This window comes from Microtus oregoni, unplaced genomic scaffold (genome assembly GCF_018167655.1).
Source record: "Microtus oregoni isolate MIOR12 unplaced genomic scaffold, Mior012 000003F_ref0000135, whole genome shotgun sequence".
Taxonomy (NCBI): Eukaryota; Metazoa; Chordata; class Mammalia; order Rodentia; family Cricetidae; genus Microtus; species Microtus oregoni.
In genome coordinates, this window is record NW_024543062.1 from 16,109,532 (window position 1) to 16,129,923 (window position 20,392).

General features: G+C 43.4%; 1 protein-coding gene across 1 annotated transcript in view; it reads left to right on the forward strand.

The window, feature by feature from the left end:
• Window positions 1-20,392, forward strand: part of Tmem132d (transmembrane protein 132D) — a 624,928-nt gene that overhangs the window by 434,702 nt on the left and 169,834 nt on the right. The window contains exon 4 of the mRNA XM_041648864.1: window positions 3,880-4,063. Coding sequence (XP_041504798.1) covers window positions 3,880-4,063 — 184 coding nt within the window. The remainder of the gene's footprint in view (window positions 1-3,879; window positions 4,064-20,392) is intronic.

Below are 20,392 nucleotides of genomic sequence, written 5' to 3' on the forward strand. Positions count from 1 at the left end.
GCTTGTCTTGAACAAGAAAAGAAATGTTCATATTTCTCCCGCAATTTCACATGGCATAGCAACTTTGGTTAACAGTGATTTGTTTTAGTGATTGAAACATATTATTTATTCCATGCTCTCCTGGCTTTTAGGGTTGCTGATAAGACATCTGGTGTTGTTTTAACGTTTCTGCCTTTGTATGTGAGGTGCAATTTGCCCACTACAGCTTTCAGTGTTGTTTGTGCTTGACTTGGTGTTTTTTGTCTTGTACGGTGGTGTGTCATGGATGGGTTGTGCTCATCCTATCTGTTTGACTTCCAAATATTGCCTATGTTTGCAAGTCCATCTCTTCCTCAAAATCAGGGGAATTCTCAACTATAATTTCATCAAATTAATTATCTACATCCTTTAGACTTCATTCCAAATCCTTTCTCTACCTCGGGGATTCTTATGTTGGTCTCTTGAATGTTTCCAAGAGTTCTTGCACAAGTTTGTCATTTGTGTTGGTTTTTCTTTCCTGTATGTTTCTATGCACTGTCTCAGCCTTGTCCACCAGTCCTGAACTCCATTCCTCTGACCAGGCTTGTCTATCCAGTGCTTTCTATTGTCATTTCTTTTAATGTTATTGATCGACTCTGCATTTCCAGAATATCTGTGGTTCTACTTCAGTGTCTCAATCTACATGCTACCTTTCCTGTCTATGTGCTCAAATCCTCACTCTAGGGTACTGAGCATCTCATCTACTCCGGTCACTTTCTTGTCTGGGTCCTGAGTGGATTTTCTTACATCATTCAACTGCTCTTTGGAGTCTTCTGATGGCCCTTGAGTAGTTTTATAAGTAAGACTCTGCTATCTTTTTCTGGAATTCCATCTATTTTATTATCTTTGTTTTCTGGTATTGAGACGTCACTTTGTGAAATGCCATTGTGCATTGCTGGCTCCTGGCTTTTGCTCTCTTTGTGTGATGTGTGCAGTTAGAATGTGTGTGTTTAAACTACATCTTTAGGATGTAGTTTATCTTTTATTTGTTGTATTTTTCTTTATTTCTTTTGTTTTATTTTTCCAATGCTGGGGATTGTACCCAGGGCCTTATACTTCTAGGCAAGGGCTCTGACACTGAATCAAAGTCATACTTCTTTTTATTTTCTTTTATGTGAGTCTCCTGGTGAGTTGTCTTGTCCTTGTGTGGCATTAGATTGGAGATAGAGCTGATTGCAGTAACACATACAGTGGGTTACCAGTGGTCCAGGGAATAATAGCATCAGAGAGTGAAGACACTTGTGACCTCCACCTGCATTCTCTGGAACATTCAGATACAGTATCACTGAAATTCCTATTGCAAACAAAATAGCAACAACAAAAAACTCCGTAACAAATCGGTTTATGGTATTTTTTTTTTTAGAGGAAATGGTCTCAATATTTGAGTAGGGAAGTAAAAAAAATGAATGGATAAAAGAGAAAACAGAGGTATAATCAGAATGAGAGGAGAGTATGTGGTTGGGTAAACAATGAGTAGCAGGAAGAATGTTGTGTGTTGGATATAGAGGAAGAAAAGGAAAACAACACAGGCTTTTCCAGTGAGGATACAAATTAAGCCACAACAAATAACCCAAAGACAGAGGTGGGCATTCTATGAACCTAATAAAAACAATTAGTTAGAATTAAAATAATTAGGGCTTTAGAGAGGGCTCAGTGGGTCAACTTATTGCTGCCAAAGCTTACAACCTCTGTCCTGTACCCAAGACTTATGTAATGAAAGGAGAGTACCATTGACTTCTACATGTATGTGACGGTATACACACATACACACACACATACACACACAAGTGTAATTCAAAAATAGTAAGTAAATAGTAAACAAACAAAAATTAAATTAAACAATAAATATTAAGTGAATAGTAAAATAGCTAGGCATGGTGGTACACATTTTACTTCCAATATTCAGAAGGCAGAGGCAGGTGAATCTCTGAGTCTGCTGCCATCCTGGTCTACATAGAAAGTTCCAGGCTGGCCAGGATTGCATAGTAAGATACTGCCTATAATGAAATATGACAGAATACAGTGTACTTTCTCTCAGTCTGTCTCTTCGTGCTAGGGAGATGTACTTTATCTGCCATTGACAGGGTGGGGCTGCAGGTGTCAGACATTCAAAATAAGTCAAAGACCACTTCTGGCCAGAATTCCACCTCGGATTTTCTCAGGTTGCAAATTACAGCCCATCTCTGGTGCTTTGGGGGGTGATCTGGGCAGTGCAGGGTTTTCTGTACATGAGTCTCTGAGGGAATGAAGAAGACCAACTGTGTCTGCCCTTTCTAATCTGATGGATTGACTGTTACACATCCCAACACATACTTCCCACTCTCCTGTAAGACTTCAGGGATGAGAGAGGGTGTTAGGGAGGCAGAAGGTGTTGAGGAAACCACCCTAATCACCCTGCTGATACCATCACCTCTATATGTGCTGTTGAGCATCTATGGCATCCATCAGGACTCTGCTCCGAGTTCTGCTTACACTTCCACCAACCCTGGTTTCTTTGCACTTTGGATCTCCATACTTCAGACTCTTATATCTGTCTTCTGGTACTGGGTCCACAGTCTACTGTCCTCTGCCCACCCCTCACCCCTGGAAACATGAAATTCAGGTTTTGATTTGAGTTTTCAGCATCCAAACTGCCAGACTCTAAAGATAGCTGCTACCCAATGTTTTTGAATACATGCTTTGAGCAGGACCGGTTGGGAACAGTAGGAACATCTTGGCATGGACTGGTGTAGGGGTGCCTTCTTCTACCATCCTTGTTTCTGTTCTCTGTAGGTCTTTTTCTTGTTTCTGTATTAATAGCTCTTATCTTGATTTTGTTTGATTCAATCTCATGATCTCCAATCAGCCATCTTAACCTGTGTGTTCAGTGTGTTCTCTTTCTGAGCTTCCAGGTGAGAGTTTGCATGTTAGGTGATGTCACTGACGTGTTTGCATAAACTGGTCCTCTGTGAAATAAAGCAGCGCTAATGATAAATAGTACATGCCAGTGTTTGAAGGCACTTTTGTGAAGATGTGAAACTTGACTCACTAGATACATGTCTGCTCACTAATGCTCCTTTAAGAGCCCATCTCTGACAGCCCCTATGAGCCCTCACCTACCCTTCTTTCATCTTCTCAAGAAAGGCTGGCATGAAACCATTTTCTCTCTCACCTGTCACATAGAAGAGCAGACATTGTACTAGAAAGAAACTCTGAAGAGAAGAAAGCAGACAGTTAATGAAAATAGCAAAGGCTGCTAAAATAGTTCTAGCCTTCTAGCCTGGATCCGTTTCCAGAGCTGTGTTTATGGGAACTCATATGTCTCAAAACTAGCATTCGTCACAGCCATTCCTGTCTCCGGGTGATAGCTGATGACGTGTCCATGTTTATCAGCAGTGGGATGGTCCCTGGGCCCACATCCTTGCCTGTCTTCTGTTTCCCTGCAACACTGTCTTACCATCAGTGGAACACAAGTCCATGGCACCCTTTAAAATTCTGTGCACCCAACCAAACAGACTGTGGCTTTGAGATAAAATCAACATAACAGTGTAGTTGTTTCTGGAAGTCCAGGAAAGAGCCATTCTTGGAGAAAGAAAGAAAGAAAGAAAGAAAGAAAGAAAGAAAGAAAGAGTGAGTCAGAGAGTGTTTAGAGAATGCAGCCCCTGTCCTGGAGATGCTGAATAGCTCAGAAGAAGGAGCTACCCTTAAATAATGATGTCAGAGCCCTGGCAAGGGCTGGCAAGCATGCAGATGGTGACTTGTCCTTAAATTGCTCAAGGCTTGGAGCACACAAACACAGGTGCCGGCGAAACGCCACACCGACACAGGTGAGTTCTGCGTCTCAGTTGCTCACCTCTGTTTCCCTTCATTCCTACTCCATAGTGTGGACGATGCCTCCTACGAAGTCATGCAGATTGACGTCGAGGTTGAAGGACCCAGTGACCCACCCACCACACAGCTTGTCACGTGGCAGGTTGAATACCCAGGAGACATCACGTCTGACTTGGGGGTATCCAAGATCTATGTGAGCCAGAAGGACTTGATTGGGGTCATACCACTGGCAATGGTAAGAAAGCACTTGGGGACCTGGGAACGGGAAGGCTCCATGCTGTGATCCAGGTTCAGGGGTCAAGGATGTCAGTCAGCAAGGACCATGATGGGGACTGAATGGGAGCATAAGCTCACTGCCAATGGCCAACAATATATACTCTAACTGGTGATATTCTTTAACATGCATTTATAAAATGTAGTCCAGTTAGTAGTTATGAGCCTGTCTTTATGTGAATATTATGGATGGTGGGATGAACATGCCTGATATAATGCAGATAACTTAATGATTTCAGACATATGCTACTGTACAGAGTGCTTGGCTTAAGTGTGCATGTGCTCATACTGAGATGCAAGGAAAGCTTGGCTGGCAATTCAACAACATTACAGTGGCTTAGACACTGCCACAAGGAACAAAGAGAGCAGGTCTTGAAAGATAATGGGGTATCTCTGCAAGGAATCCTTATCTCCACGAGAGAAGAATAGGGTTCCAAGAAATACTCATCTTAGTTCTGAGTGTCTGGTGTCTTCCACTGGCATTAGCTAGCTTCCTGTAAAGAAGGAAAACACAACTCAATTCTGGTCTCCATTTACAAGACATGTGTTCTACTTTGCTTTCTATTGCTGTGATAAATACCAGGACCAAAGGTAACTTGGAGAGAAAGGGGTTTATTTTACTTACATCTTACAGTCTGTTGGGGAAGACTGCTAGTAAGTTTCCCAACCACCCTGACCCAAAATAATCCCTCAGAAACCATATTATTGTTGTGAGAATGAAACAGTTGCTGGGTCCGGGGCTGGAACTCAGGGGTGGAATGCTTGCCTGGCATGTGCCAGGACAGGTTTCAACCCCTAACCCAACAAAACTTAAGTTAAATAAATAAATAAGTAATTCGTGGGTCCTTCCAAGAACTCCAGCCCCTTGCAGACACATAATAACTATTAGCCACTATTATGATTTTTCTGTTATAGACAGCAAGGTATAGACAGAGGGCACTCCACAACCACAACAGGTCTGCACATTCTCTACGGAAAGTGCATGGTCACAGCCCTCTTCTTCACAGTCTGAAAGCCAGGCAGCAGGTAGGCATCTCTGATCAGTGTGCCACACTGAATTAAGCAGATTAATGTCTTGTATCTGGGGCATTTGGGGGGTCCACATTTGTTGGTTGATATAATACTTCCCATGGGGGTGTGTTACCATTACAAAATGGCCTTGCTTCTTCTAGCCTGTATGCTCACTAAGTGATAACTGGTAAAGCAACAGAGATGTGTAGACCAGGGGGGAGGGTTTGAAGCTAGAGGCATGCACCCCAGAAGGGAGCTTGAAGAGTTGGGGGTCTAATGGTATGGAAAGCCACTGCAGGGAGGACATAGGGCCTTGCCTATACGGGTTTTGTTGTTGTTGCTATCGTTCAGAAGCATTCTGGCTACATGTTTAGACAGAATTGTGAGACAAAGGGGAAACAGAAGATTAGGGCATACTCTCCGTCTGCTCTACAAAAGACTTTGTTATCCTGGTCTGCTGGGCTTAGCATATGCTCTCAATTTACTCTCTTTGTGTGCCCAGAATGGAGTTTGTCTGGTGACTCAGTGGCTTGGATGTTCCATCTGGTAGCTGAGTGACCCCAAACACATTATTACCTCTATGAACCCAAACTAATAACAGTCATGTTGGGACTGGAGCGATGGCTCAGCCATCACGAGTGCATACCACTCCTGTAGAGAACCAGAGTTCAGTTCCCCAATACTCACCAGGGTCTCAACAACCTCTAAGTCTATAAAAACCATGTCCACCTTGTATCTAACAGGGTTAGGGACCAGAGACGAATGGGATCTTTGAGTGAGTATAACATTTTCCACCAAACTTCTAAGCCAAAAACTCTGCCAGGTGGCAAGGGAGGCTGAGGAGAGTGAAGTCCCTTCTCAGAGGCTGTCTACCTGGGTAGGTGGATGTAACAATGAAAGAAGAAAGGGATCCCCAAGGCTGCCCCTTACCCAGTGAGCTGTCCCTGTGGTGGGAAAGCAGACAGCTGAGCCATTTGGAGATACACGCTCTTGATAGGGTCTCAGACATCCCTCCTCATTAGAAGTAGGAATGGAAGAAAGACAGCAATAAACCATGTGTCTAAAAATCCCTTCCATAACTCTATAACACTATAAAGATGTTCTCTATTATAAAATATATTATGGTTTGTGTTTTGATATAGAAATCTTTGCACGTATCTCCCACCGATCCCTTGAGGTAAACTTTGAGAAATAAATTTTAATTCAAGGATGTGAGTCAGAGGATATGTAATTTTGTAATACAGTTTTGTAATGTCTGTAGAATTGCCTTCGGGAAGTCTTAACTAATTTACAATTCTACCTGCTGTGTGTAAAGATACCCATTTCCCTGCAACTTTTCCAGCAGAGAATATTAATTTTTTTTCAAATAGACAATTTATTAAGCAAACATCTTATCTCAGTGGCTCCTTAATTTGCCCTACTTGGGTTACATTATTTTTTATTTCATTATTAAATATTTGTCCTTTGCCCATTTTATTATCCTACTGGGAATTCAACTTCTTTTCTTTCTGAAGCTAGAATGTTGTACAAAGCAGGGAAATCACATTTCAAGGGTAGGACTTGCTGACATTAGCTCTTCCTACATTCTTGTTTAACAAAACGGAACCTCTAGGGCCACTGAGTCCAAATCCACTTTCTCCTGTGTGTTAGTGATAATCTGTCTTTTGATTGATGTGTCATGTGGATTCTTACCAGTTTGCTCTTGACCTCTTAATTTCACACATTAGGGGGTGGTGCAAAGGTTGTGCCTGTTTGCTTATGTATATATCCTGGGATGGAACCTAAGGCTAAGCAAGTCCTCAGTTTCTGAATCATGCCTCCAGCCCTTCACTGGGAGATTCTAGGCAGGGGCTCTACCACTGAGCCACACCCCAGCCCCTCACTGGGGGATTCTAGGCAGGGGCTCTACCACTGAGCCACACCCCAGCTTCTCACTGGAAGATTCTATGCAGGTACTCTACTGCTGAGCCATGCCCCTAGCCCTTGTTTAATTTTTAATGTGATCAAATCTATCGATCCTTTCCATAATTAAAATCTCTCATCTTCTCCTAATGAATTCTAAGAGGAAAAGGCACACCTGCTTTATTTGTTCTCACAAAGCCTGGGAACAATACAACACCGACACAGCACATCCGAATAAGCAGGAAGAACACCAAGATGGTGCTAAAGGCAGGTGCCTCTGCGACACCAGGAAAGCTTAGAGATCAGTGTAGGGCAAATGTCACTCCCCTGCTTCTCAGTGGCTCTGTAATTGCACCTCTAGGAAAATTTTTAAACTGAGACAAAGTCTCCCCCATGTCCAGTTCTTTGAAAGCTTTTGTACGCTCTTAATCCAATCATGCATTTCTATGAGCTTAATTTTCGCCCTTCGAGAAATCATGCTTTGCTGTATTGAAGGTAAAGTGTGCTTCCCCCTCCCAAGGGAGGGGAATTCTTAGAGAAAAGCTCATTAAGGGTGCATCTTTCTGTTAAGTGCATAGTGACCACACAACAGGGTCTGGTATGAGGCATGCTGTTTGCATTTCTTAGAGGAGCTGGGAGACTTCTCAGTGGCCCATCGATTCAGGGTGAGGGCTGCTTCTCATCACTGCTTCCTGATCTTGGGATAAAACTAATTCTGAGCTTATTCTAAGCTTCAGAGACACTGGCCTGCACTTCCATGTGGAGAATGCAATTCACTAGTGAGTCCTTAAAAACTCACTACTAAGTGCTCTTCAAAATTCAATGAACCCTTACTTCCACTCCTTTGGGGAAGCAGCTGTTTTGAGTGTCATCGTGGTGGGTGTTGCTGTTAGCCCAGCACATGGATAAGGGAGGGGCTTAGTCAACTCTTTCTTGGCATTGGAAAAAACAAGTATCCTGCATCCATTTCGTAAACGGGTCTTGTTTTGATTCTGTCTCAGCTTCACCTCTGAAGCTTTAATACTGATTATTATTGATCTGGGGCTTGAGATAAAACTCAACCCAGAGATAACAGTCAGAACAGATAGTACATCATCCTTGACAATAATCAGAAGGAGGTGATGTAGGATTCCCCTCTGAATGCTGTGAATATGTTTTATTACCATTGGTTAATAAAGAAGCTGCTTTGACCTATAGCAAAGCATAATATAGGTAGGCGGGAAAACTAAACTGAATTCAGGGAGATAGAAGGTGGATTCCATGTAGCCATCCAAGAAGCAAGAGGTAACAAATCACGAGCCTCTTTGTAAAATATGAAAAACTAGAAATGGGTTAATTTAAGCTATAAGAGCTAGCTAGGAATATGCTTGAGCCATTGGCCAAACATTGTTGTAACTATTGTTGTAACATTGTTGTGTGATTATTTGGGTCTGCGTGGCCAGGAAAAGAAAAAGCTGTCTCAATTTACAAGGAGGTTCTAATTCCAAGGAAGTTTTGTGTGATAATTTCTCATGGTAGTTACACCGATGGCAAAGAGCATTTTGCCTGTTTGTTTATATTCACACACACATATATATCCTGAGATGGGACTCAAGGCCTTGCATGTGACATGAAGGTGCCTGCAGATGTGACTGCCAGCCTTCAAGGTCCTGAGGGGTGTGCCGTGGAGTTTCAGAGCAAGGAATCTAAAGTGTCAGGAACACTTCTGTGGTAGTTTGAATGTAATTAGCACCTATAATCTCACAGGGAGTGGTACTATTAGGAGCTGTGGCTTTGTTAGAGTGGGTGTGGCCTTGTTAGAGGAAGTGTGTCAGTGTGGGGTTGGGCTTTGAGGTTCCCTATGCTCAGGATACTGCCCAGTGTCTCAGTTAACTTTCTGTCACCTGCAAGATGTAGGATTCTCAGTTCCTCCTCCAGCAGCACGTCTGCCTATGTGCCACCATGTTCCCCACCATGATGATAATAGACTGAACCTCTGAAACTGTAAGTGAACAAGTCCAATTAAAAATTTCCTTTTTAAGAGTTGTTATGGTCATGGCGTCTCTTCACAGCAATAGAAACCCTAACTAAGACAACTCCCTATGTGAAGTGCAGCTTGACAGTACGTTCTGGCTTTTCCAAGAATTCTAACTGCAAGAGTTCATGCTTCCTAGCCCATCTGCCACTCTACCTCGTGGCAAGGGTCTTCCTTGATGCCTACACTCAGGAAGATCGTAGTTGATGCTGTTATTTTCTTGAGATTGAATGGCAGCAAGCAAGCCTTGCTTCTGCTGGTTGGATTCCACAGTTATCAGCAGACAAACTTGAGATGCTTTAGGAGGACTTAAGTGTGACTTTGATGGAGCCTTTGTCCTTTGTCCTTTCATTCTGTCTCCTAAAAGCTTGCTTAAACCCATTCAGTCTCCAGGCCTTCTTCCAAAGCAGAAGCTACTAGACTCCGGGACATGGTTTCTGGCACCTCATTTTCCATAGCTAAATGCTTTCTTCCTCATCAGCAGGACTGAAAGGGCAGAGGCAGTGAGTTCCACAACCTACATAAGTAGGCATCAAGTATCTGTATCTGTCTAGCCAGACCCTACACAAACTTGGTGAGGATTGCTGAATGCAGAGGATTTTTGAAGATTTATGTTTTAATAACATGTGTGCATGTGCATGTGTGTGTATGCATGTGTGTATACACATGCACACACAGGCACAGCAACCACAGAAGCCAGCAGAGGGCGTCAGATTACCCGGAAGTGGAGTTGTTAACTTCCTTGTGGGTTCTGGGAATTGAACCCAGGTCCTCTGGAAAGAGCAGTCAATGCTCTTAATTGCTGAGCCGTCTCACCAGCCTCCAGAATGCCATGTGATTTCCTCCTATGGATGAATCTTGGATTATGAGACCATCACTGTCTTCTCTGACACCTGTGTGTCCTTAAGCCCTCTTAGAAATTCTTTTCTCTGGAGCAAGCAGACAATACCTCCCCAGCTTTCAGGGCCATGTAATTTTAGCTTATAAATTTCTCAAGAAATGCATTTCAAAAAAAATATCTATCTAGTACATTTCTATACTTAAGTGAAGCAAATTTTACATACACTGACCATCTCTGTATGACTGGTCTAGAATCCTGTCTAGTACATCCGCCTTGGTGTCTCTCCCAGCAGGACTTGCATGACCCTCTGCCCAGAGTCTTCTCTTCTCTATACCCCAACAGAAAGGACAGCATCTACCCACACAGATACCTGAAAGATGTGAGTAAGACAAGTCCTACTGTCCATTGCCTACATACACCTGTGGCCAGTCTGTAGACAGAACTCCGTCATCTCTCAGGAGTTCCCCAAATGAGCGTAGGTAGTACAGTGTAGCCCTCACCTGCTGAGATCAGGACTTGGGAAAGAGCCCTAGATTATAGAAGGAAGCTTTCTTTCCTGGCTCCAATAATGAGAAGTCCTTTTATTTGGGGCATAAAAGCAGATTCCGGGCTCTTTCTGTTTGACTTTCCATGGTATTCTTTTCCCATGTCGACCTGTTAATTAACACGCCAGCGCCCCTCTGTTGTTTTACTCCGACTTTTTGAAAATCCAGTCACAATGCAGAGCATGCCGCCACTTTCATTTTCATACTTCTGCAACCAAGTGCAAATTAAGATGCTGCCATGGCCCTTGAGGAAACGCGCTGCTCCGAGGCTCCTTATTTCTTTTTATGTTTGTTGAGTGGCTGCTGTTCCCCAAACACGTCTGGATAATTAGAGGCAGCACTTAGCTGCTGCTTGGGTACCCAGGTGAGGCTGTCTGTTCTCCAGAACATACTTCAACCCATGTGATTTCCATCATGGCTCAGAGATGTGGGCGCTGCTCTTGTTCACACTTCCCAGGTGGAAGGGGATGTACGGAGCCTGCAACCTGCCCTCAAGACACACAATTAAGATGCAGAGACAAGTCATATTCTAGATGGATGGAGTTCACAGTCAGGCTCATGACCAGCCCACGGTGCTTCACCCATAGTGAGAACGGGGTGGGGGGTGTTGATTAGTATAAGGAGGGATGTTAATCAATGCAAGAGAAGGGTGTTGACAGGCATGTGATTATCAATCAGTGCAAGAGGATATTGTTTGGTGCACAAAGGTATTGATGGGTATAAGGAGAGATGTTGATAGGTAAAAGGGGTAAAAGGGGCAAGTGTTGATTTGTGCAAAAGGGTGTTGGTTGGTGCAATGGGAGTTAGCCAGTACAAGAGGAAGGTATTGATAGGTGCAAGGGTGGGTATTGATCAGTGCAATTGATTGATTTGTACAAGGGGGAAGATGTTGATCTGTACAAAGGGAGGGTATTGATTAGTTCAAGGGGCTGTTGATAAGTGCCTGTTCAAGGTGATCTTGGGAAATGCAAATTCAGAGAGGCACACATGCCATAAGAGACAGAGAAATCATCCTGAACTTGGAGAAGCCCTTTGCAATGAATTCTTTGTTATGCATAGAGCCACTGCTTTCTCTCCACAGCCCCCTGAGCTGCCTCTGGTACTCCTTACTTAATGAACCATCCTCTCCAGAGACGACTAACAGTAAGGTGGCGGGTTGCTCATCTACAGTGCCTTTGTGGGTATGTCATACTAAATGAACACAGGAGGGCCATTGCTGTCACTGACTGCCGTGCAGTTATTACAGCCCCAGCTGTTGTATAGCCAGTTGGTCTCCGCGAACAGCTGCTAATGGGGTGATTCATTCTGTAGACCCCACAATAGCACACACTGCTCGGGGAACATCAACAGAGTCCCCACCGAGTGCCAGGCACCCATGTTGGCCTTAATGGTATAGCAGAGCACATACTCCACCCAGCAGAAGCAGGGGGTAAATAAATCAAGAATAATTGAGCAAGATGATTTCAAAACCATGGTATGTGTGCTGCAGAGGAAACCCAACAGTGCGCTGTGAAGGAGAAGGGCTGAGTGAGGTGGGCGCCTGCGCAGGTGATATCTGCAGGAAGACATGAGGATCACTAGGTGCCCACAAAGAAGGAAAAGTACATACCATGTCCCTACAAAGTCCAGTTGGTGTGTTTTGAATGGCTTAAATCTGAGTCATGAATTGGGGAGACAGTGCCAGGAGTTGAGGTCAGAGCTGGCAAGGGCTGAATAGCGTATGTCCTTATCAGCTTTGATTCATGGAGTGGAATTTCTGGTTGTGGATGCTTGAATCTGATCTGAGCCATTGTCTATTTGTATATGTAGTGTGTGTGTGTGTGTGTGTGTGTGTGCACATGTGTGTGTGTGATGCATTATGTAACTGTAAAGGTGTGCACCAGTGTCATCCTCTGTCACTTTCCACCTGATTTCTTTGAGATAGTCTCTCTCTGAGCCACAACCTCACTGTTTCCTCTTGGCTGGATGGCGAGCAAGCTCTACGGATCTTGGGATCAATATTGAAGTTACAAAGACCCACAGCCATGCGTGGCTTTTTACACGGGTACTTGGGATGCAAACTCAGGTCCTCCTGCCTACACTACAAGCACCCTTACTCACTGAACCATCTCTTAGACACCAATGATCTATTTTTAAAATATCACTCTGAAGGCAAAGAGGAGAATATATTTTTGAAAGGGAAGGCCAGTGGTTGAAACAGAAACACGACTTCGTCCATAGCAGGATGACTGAGTTCAGACAAAGGTGACAATGCTGATATTAGAGGCGAATAGGATGTTTCCCATGTAAAGACATTGAGACTTGCCTAGAGAATTGGCAAGATGTGTGTTTGTAGCAAAGATCAAACGTGATACTGGACTGGACAGAAAAACATAATGGACTTTTTGATATAATAATATCAGTGTTGGGAAGCCTACATCATCTAGTATGGCAACCATTGCGATGTCTGGTGACATCAAGTGCTGAATGCTCAAAGGGTGGAGTTGAGCAATGAACTTCAAAAGATTAATATAAATCTGAATAGTGTGTCAGTCACTACCAGACTAGATAGGGCATTTTTGAAGTTTTGAACTGGGGCTGCATAAGGCGAGACCACGCTATGCAGAGTAGCTGATTCCTCTCCACCGTGAGTCCACTGCTGGTCTTCTTTCCCTGTGCCGTGCCCTGGAATCTTCCTTTTATGATTTGCACAGCTAGGTTTGTCTCCCACTAGTATCTCGGCAGGCAGATCTTGGTAGGTGTAACAGTTTGCTTTCTGTTTTGGTGATAAACACTATGACAGAAAGACAATGTGGGAAAGAAATGGTTCATTTGGTGTACGCATCCCAGTTGTGGTTCATCAGTGAAGGAAGCCGAGGCAGGAGCTGAAGCAGAGGCCATGGAGAAACACTTGTTGTTGACTTACTTCCCACGCTTTGTTCAGTTGGCTTTCTTAGAGGAACATTTCCTCAGTGGTCCACCCACAATGGGCTGGGCCATTTCACCTCCATCATCAGTCGAAAAAAAAATGCCCCTAATAGATTTGTTTACGGGCCCGTGTGAAGGAGATATTTTCCCAATTGAGAGTCCCTCTTCCCAAATGACCGTAACTTGTGTCAAGTTGACAAAAACCAACCAGCATGGTATGGGAGCAGAGAGATATCTTATGCTGGTGACCACCATTTATCACAGTGGCTGTGAACTCTGTCAAGACTGCGAGCTACTGCTGGCCAACTCTATCAAGTATGAGCAAAAAAATATCAGCTGTGGTGTTTGTGACTCCCACACAAACACCTGGTCATCTCCTGCTATTCACATCACATCACAGATCTAAAGGAATGATTTCTGCCCCTAATGGACACATTCAGATAGGTACAATTTTCCTATAAATTATTTGTTTTACAATTCAGTTAAATCATATGTTAATTTTTAAGTATGTTCATTGGTGGATTGTGGTGTAGCTCTTAATATGGTTCTTATTTCAGAGTCATTAAGTAAGTCCTGTTTTATATCCTGCATAAATATTTATTGGGGAGGCTGGAGAGATGGCTCAGCAATTAAAATCACTTTCTGCTCTTGGAGCGGACCCGAGTCTAATATTCAGCATCTATGTCAGGTGACTCACAACCGTATATAACTCCAGCTCCAGAAGAAAAAACACTTCTGGCCCCAGAGAGCGCCTGCACTTCTGTAGACATTCTGACACAAAACACATGCACACTCGTGATTAAAATAAAACTAAAATATTAACAAAATGCTCTGCATAGAAAGGTTTAGCTCAAATATGGTTGTCACAGTAGGTTTGGTATTGTGTGACCTTTTCTGAGGAGACAAATGAATGTCCACCCACTCCCAGGGAGGCTACTGTCAACAGACCAAAGTAAAGATTCCATCCAAGTCCAACTTGGTGAAGCATAGTTTATTGGGCTTACTTGCAGAGCATGGGTGTGGGGTTTCCTATGGGAACATCGGTGACTCAAAGATCGCTGCATCACCAAAATGCCAATCAATAGGGGCACCAATATGTTGAAAGCTCCATTCTTGGAACTTTCTCTGCCTGACCTGGAGGAAGTTGGACCAGTCTGTCTTTTCTTCCTAGCAGCTGTAACTATGTGTGTAACCTTGGAAACAGTGCCTTGTAAATCTGACTTCATTTACTTCCTGGGCTGTGTATGTTTCCTTTATTTTCTGAGTCTTTAAGGGGGGCATACTTCCTGTTTTCAGGAAATAGCCACGGGCAGTTGGTTGATTGCTCTCTGCAAAACAGTGGTAGAAGATATTTTCCCATCTGGTAGGTTATACCATCTCCATCACAGCAACTCAACTTGAATGAATGAGCTTTGCAGTGAAAGAGTCAATAGTGGTTGAGAAAAGAGACCTGCAAACAGACTCAAGAGCCAGTGTGAATGGGTACAGGTTCTCCATCTGCACATACAGCCAGCTGTCCATGGATCCAAAATACAGGGGAAAGCGTTGCATGTATCCAGAATACAAACAGACTTCTGATGCTGCTGTGCTCCCATGCACTGATGTATAACAATGGTTCTCCCAGCACCTGCTCTGCAACATGATACTGGCTGCCAGGGGGATTCATTGCCTCCATCAATTAAAGAAATAAAGGAAGAGAAAATATCTCAGCCGAAGGCATAAATGAATCAAACTTTCTTATTGGATTTTCTTTAGACTGCCGTCCCCAAATTAATGACATGAAGACTTACTAATTATGAAATCTTAGCCTTAGATTAGACTTGTTCCCAACGAGCTCTGATAACTTAAATTAACCCATTTCTATCAATCTACATTCTGCCACATGACTCTTGACCCTCCTCCATTTTATACATTCGACTCCCTCCTTGTCTGGCTGGCAAATCCCGCATGCCTCAGATTCTTCCCGAGTTCCTCTCTCTCTCCCTAGAAATCCTGCCTATTCTCTTCTGAACAGCTATTGGCCATTCAACTCTTTATTAAACAATAAAGAAGGCATCTTAGGCAGAGACACATATTCACAGTATACAAAAGATTATCCCACAACACATAAATGTTCATCTGCAAATGTTACAGACGTCACATGGGACCCCCAGAGCTAGAAAACCCCTGACTCTCAGGAGTCTGGGTTTTTATTTTTGGGTTTGAATACCCCTTCTTGTAATTGTCTTCCTCTTCTCTGTGGGTCCTAAGGTGTCCAAGCAACGCTTCTGGTGCTGGGATTGGGTGCCCTGTTTCTGTCTGCAAGCACAGAAATAGCAATAGCTGTTGATTGGTTGGTGTTTGTCATTAACTAGGGTGGACCCACGTTACCCACTTTTTGTGTTTTAATAACCAAGGAAGAGTAACTTAATAGGGAAAGAGGAATTTTGTTTCTCTGTGCCTTGGGGCCATGGTTTCAATTGGATATTATAAATGAGCAGAGAAGAAATTCTCAGAGGGTAGGCACAAGCTAGGTGCAAACATTGTATCTGCTTATTAAAGGGACTTGAGTATCTGTGGATTTGAGACCCTTGAAGTGAGCACCTGGAGCTCCTCCCTACAGATACTAGGGAAGAGCAGTAACTTCCACATCCCACTTGCTCAGGGCCAGTCCATGAATTACCATGTAAAAGCTGACCTGCTCCCAGTGCCCAGGATCTTGGCAGCCAACACCAGAAGGTCAGGTCATTGTCAGAACCGATGCATCGCATGGAGAGCCCATGTGCATCTCAGGTGTTCCCACTACCTGCCAAGCCCACCACCATGTCATCTCCAGGAAATCTCTTTTTTTGCAACAGAGACTACCTGCCTGAGTCACTTCTCTTTTCTGGTGGTAAAGCACCCTGAGAAAAGAGACTAAATGGAGAAAGGGTTTGCTTTAGCTATGGTTCCAGGAGGATAAGAGTCCATGGCATGCAAGGCATGGCAGTAGGAAAGGAAAGCTTGGTGGTCAAAGCAGGAGCCTAGTTCATCACATTCATCCACATGTAGGGAGCAGAGATAGAACAGGAAGTGGGGGTGAGGCTATAAACCCTCAAATCCCTGTGATGTACTTTTCCTAGCAAGGCTCCACTTCCTGAAGGTTTCATAACCTCTACAAATAGCGCCACCTACTGTTCAAATACTGCAGCCTGTGAAGGACATTTCTCATTCAAACCATAATAACCTAGACTCAAAATTATGGAAAACTACACTGAGACACACAGCACTCAAACATAGTATTAAAAATAAAAAAATATTATTTAAAAGAGAAAAAAATCAGGTCTTTGAAAGCAATGTGGAATACAGAAGACCAGCACCCAATTAAGGCAGAATTAAGGCAGCTTTTTTTTGTTTGTTTGTTTGTTTTTATTGGTTAGGCATTAGATGTCCCTCACTGCTCACCCAAAGGCTATAAAGTACATCAGAATACAGAGGACCCAAGTTCAGCTTGAAATAGTAAGAGCCTTCATCTGTGATAGTGTTGATCCAAATCCAAAAGTGAAACTGCTTCCTAGTGAGAGAAATAATCCCTTTCACAATATTTTTTGAAACCAATACATGCATCTGTTTACCAACTGCATCACCATCAGCACAGAGGGTAGAGCATCAGTTTCATGTACTTATCAACTGGTCCAGTCATGTTGACCTTCATGATTTTTCCTTCACACATTTTTCAGTAAGTATACTTTTCCTGGTAGGTGATAAGAACACTGAGAATTTTAATGGATATTGAAGTCTACATTTGGATATATTAGCAATAGCAGAGTCTAGTTAGGTAACAATTGGGCAGACTTTTGGTTAGAGGTTGGTGCTCATAACATTCCAGCCTGGGGAAAATAAACAATTGTGTATTTTTATAAGTCAGTCAATGAATGGCTATGACATTGTATTTATTCCTTTTATTGTAACAAAATATCTGACAGAGCAATTTAAAAGAAGAGAGAGGTTTATTTGGGATCAGGGTTTTGTGAATTTCAGTCCACCATGATGCTCATGGCCACTGGGCAACTGGAGTGTGAGGTGGAAACCCCTCACCTAGTGACAGCATCAGGAGGTCTGGCAGGCCTATTGGAGGGCATAACCTTCAAAGACACGCTCCATGGAGACTCACTTTCCACCATCCAGGCTGCACCCTGGGAAGGCTCCACAACCTCCATGTAGAGAAACAAGCTGGAGGCTGCACATTGAAATCCTGAGTCCCTGGAGAGTTTTCCAGAGTTATCTGTGAAATTTACCCTAAACAAAATGATTGTGTGTCCTTTTTAATTTTTTCGTGTGGCTGTGTGTGTATCTGTATGAGTGTGTGTCTGTGCACGCACAATGTATCTCGATCATGTCACACCCAAGTCCTTCCCTCTGGTCCTCCCCAGGTCCTCTCCTTCATTATATCTCTCATCTCCTTAAGGGAAATTTCCATTTTGCTTTAAAGAGACCATGGATATAGACATAGAAGTCATTCCCTCATTACCCTTACGGGTGAAAACTTCCTCTTGTTCCTCCTCTATTCCCCATCATTCCTCTCCCAGATTCCCCCATCTCCTCGCAGCTGGCTACTTCTCTCTAGCCCCAAGCCTAAGGACCTTGTTCTTATACTGATCAGGTCTCAGGTGTCAACTTCCACACCTTCAGAATTCTGTAGGCATGAGCCTCCTCAATACACTCACACACAGAGATGACCTCCCACCAGGCCCCATGTGGGGGGTGGTCCCACTCTACCACTGCTTAATCTCCATTCCCTGTGTGTGGTGCATCTCCAACCCACGGATGGCTTCATCATCTCCTAAGGAATAACTCTTCACTTTCTATGGGGTGGAATCCTTCCCTTCAACCAGATGCTGACAAGCCAGCCTTCACTCATAATTGCTAACAGAGGCCCGGGGGCAGGTCTCCTGGGCTCATCTTAGCCAATAGTATGAGATCACCACAAGCCAACTAAAATGAGATACCGCTAACATCTCATGAACTTTCAGGCTACCAAGGCAGTCGGCTACCTGAAGAAAGGCTGGTTATTGATCCAGAGGGGTAGATACGGCATGGAAAATTCCCCATACAACAAAGGGTGAGTGTGACTGACTGTATAAAGCCTTAGGGGAAGGAGTCAAGTGGTTTCTAGTTTATGCACCTGAAAACTTCCAAAGGGAAAATAATAATAATAATAATAATAATAATAATAATAATAGAAAAAGAAACTAAGCTTCCTACAGAAAAGATGCTGCGATAATAGAGACACAGGTGAGGGAAGAGCCCTCCCAGCACTCTTCATTCCTAAAGCATACATATGTAGCTGGAACACTCTGCTCCCATCTCTGACCCCCCCCCCCCCCACACCTACTGTGATGTGATCACAGGTGAGGCTGATATGTCCATCCCACAAGCCCGCTGTCGACAGCTAAATTAGAGTCGGGCTGGTGATATTAAATGTTGAAGATTGTGTTTCAGACAGGAGTTAACACTCTGAAATGTATTTATTTGTAACCCGTGACCTTCCCATCAGAAAGGATTTAACAAACATTATCAGGGCGACCTGAGCATCTTCTTAAATCAAAGTCCTAATGACTTCTAATCATGTCTTCCTCCACAATCTCGCCAGATTTCAGAATCAATTTCATTTTTCTTTGGCTCACCACTTAGCTTCGCTCCAGCTTGTTAATTCTTCTGATATAGGATGTTTCTCATCTGTCTGTTTTTCTGTTGGGATGCGTGTAAGGAGCTGGGCTGTTGATCACTAATGCCCATGTGAATAGCTGCATAACCAGTGTTTAATGGAACAACCCTGACTGTCAGGGAAGTTTATGACTCCATCAGAAAAGATTGAAAAGGGTGGCTGGGCTGAGTGCTTGTCATATATTCATGAAGACCTGCGTTCAGACCCCCCCCCCCCAGCACCCACATAAAAAGCCAGGGATGCCTGAAATCCTAGCATTGGGGAGGCAGGGGCAGCAAATCCTTTAGACTCACAGGAAGATTACCTGGCTTTAGCAGTGAGCTCTAGGTTCATTGGGACCCTGTCTCAAAGAGTAAAGTGAAAAACAACTGGGGAAACACCTCTGATCTCCACATGTGCATGCACCTGTACACATGTGTATATCTCTATACACATGTGCATATTATCTCTACATATGCACACATCTCTAAACATGTGCACACATCTCTACACATGTGCATACATCTCTACATATGTGCATACTAAGATAGAAAAGTTGCTACTCAAGGTTTAGTAATAGCAAAACCATGAGAGACATGAGCCAGAGTGGGAAGGAGTGGTCCTTCAGACCCTGTGGACAGCAGGACTCAAAAACAGCATGAGTGTTGCTCTGTGAGATGATACTTAGGAGCCACCCCTTGAGGGACACAGGAGGCACCTTTCCAAGTCACAGTTCACAGGTCTCAGCTTATCCTCAACCACTTAGCAGCAAACATGGGAGAAAGCATTACTTCCTGTGTGGGAGATCCTGGGTTCCATCCCCAGTGTTGAAAAATGAAAGAAGAAATGGAAAAAAGTGAACATTTTTATACTCTAGATATAATGGCACCATTACCTCTGTCTTTCTAGAAATTTCTGTCTTTGCTGGGCAGTGAGATGACTCAGCGGATAAAGGTACTTGCTGTCAATCCAGATTTAACTAGAGTTGAATCCTCAGAACCCACATGGTATAAGGGAAAAACAACTATTTCAAGTTGTCTCCTGAGATCTACCTGTGCCCTGTGGTGCATGCACCTCCCTCAAAACACATTATAAATAAATGTATTTTTTTTTAATCTAAGGAAGTGAACTGGAGAGATGGTTCAGCATTTAAGCATGTTTGTTGTTCTTTAAGAGACCCAGCGCCCACAGCCACCTGTAAATTTCTACTCTATGTGATTCAGTGCCCTCTTCTGGCCTTCATAGGAATTGCACACACATGACACACATACTGACACTCAGACGCATAAACAAAAATAGAATCTTTCAGAAAACTCCATCCTTTGTTTAAATGAATTCCATTTGTAGTAATGAAATCACAGTAATAAACAGTGAAACTACTGAGAAGAGATGTGTTGGTCTTCAAA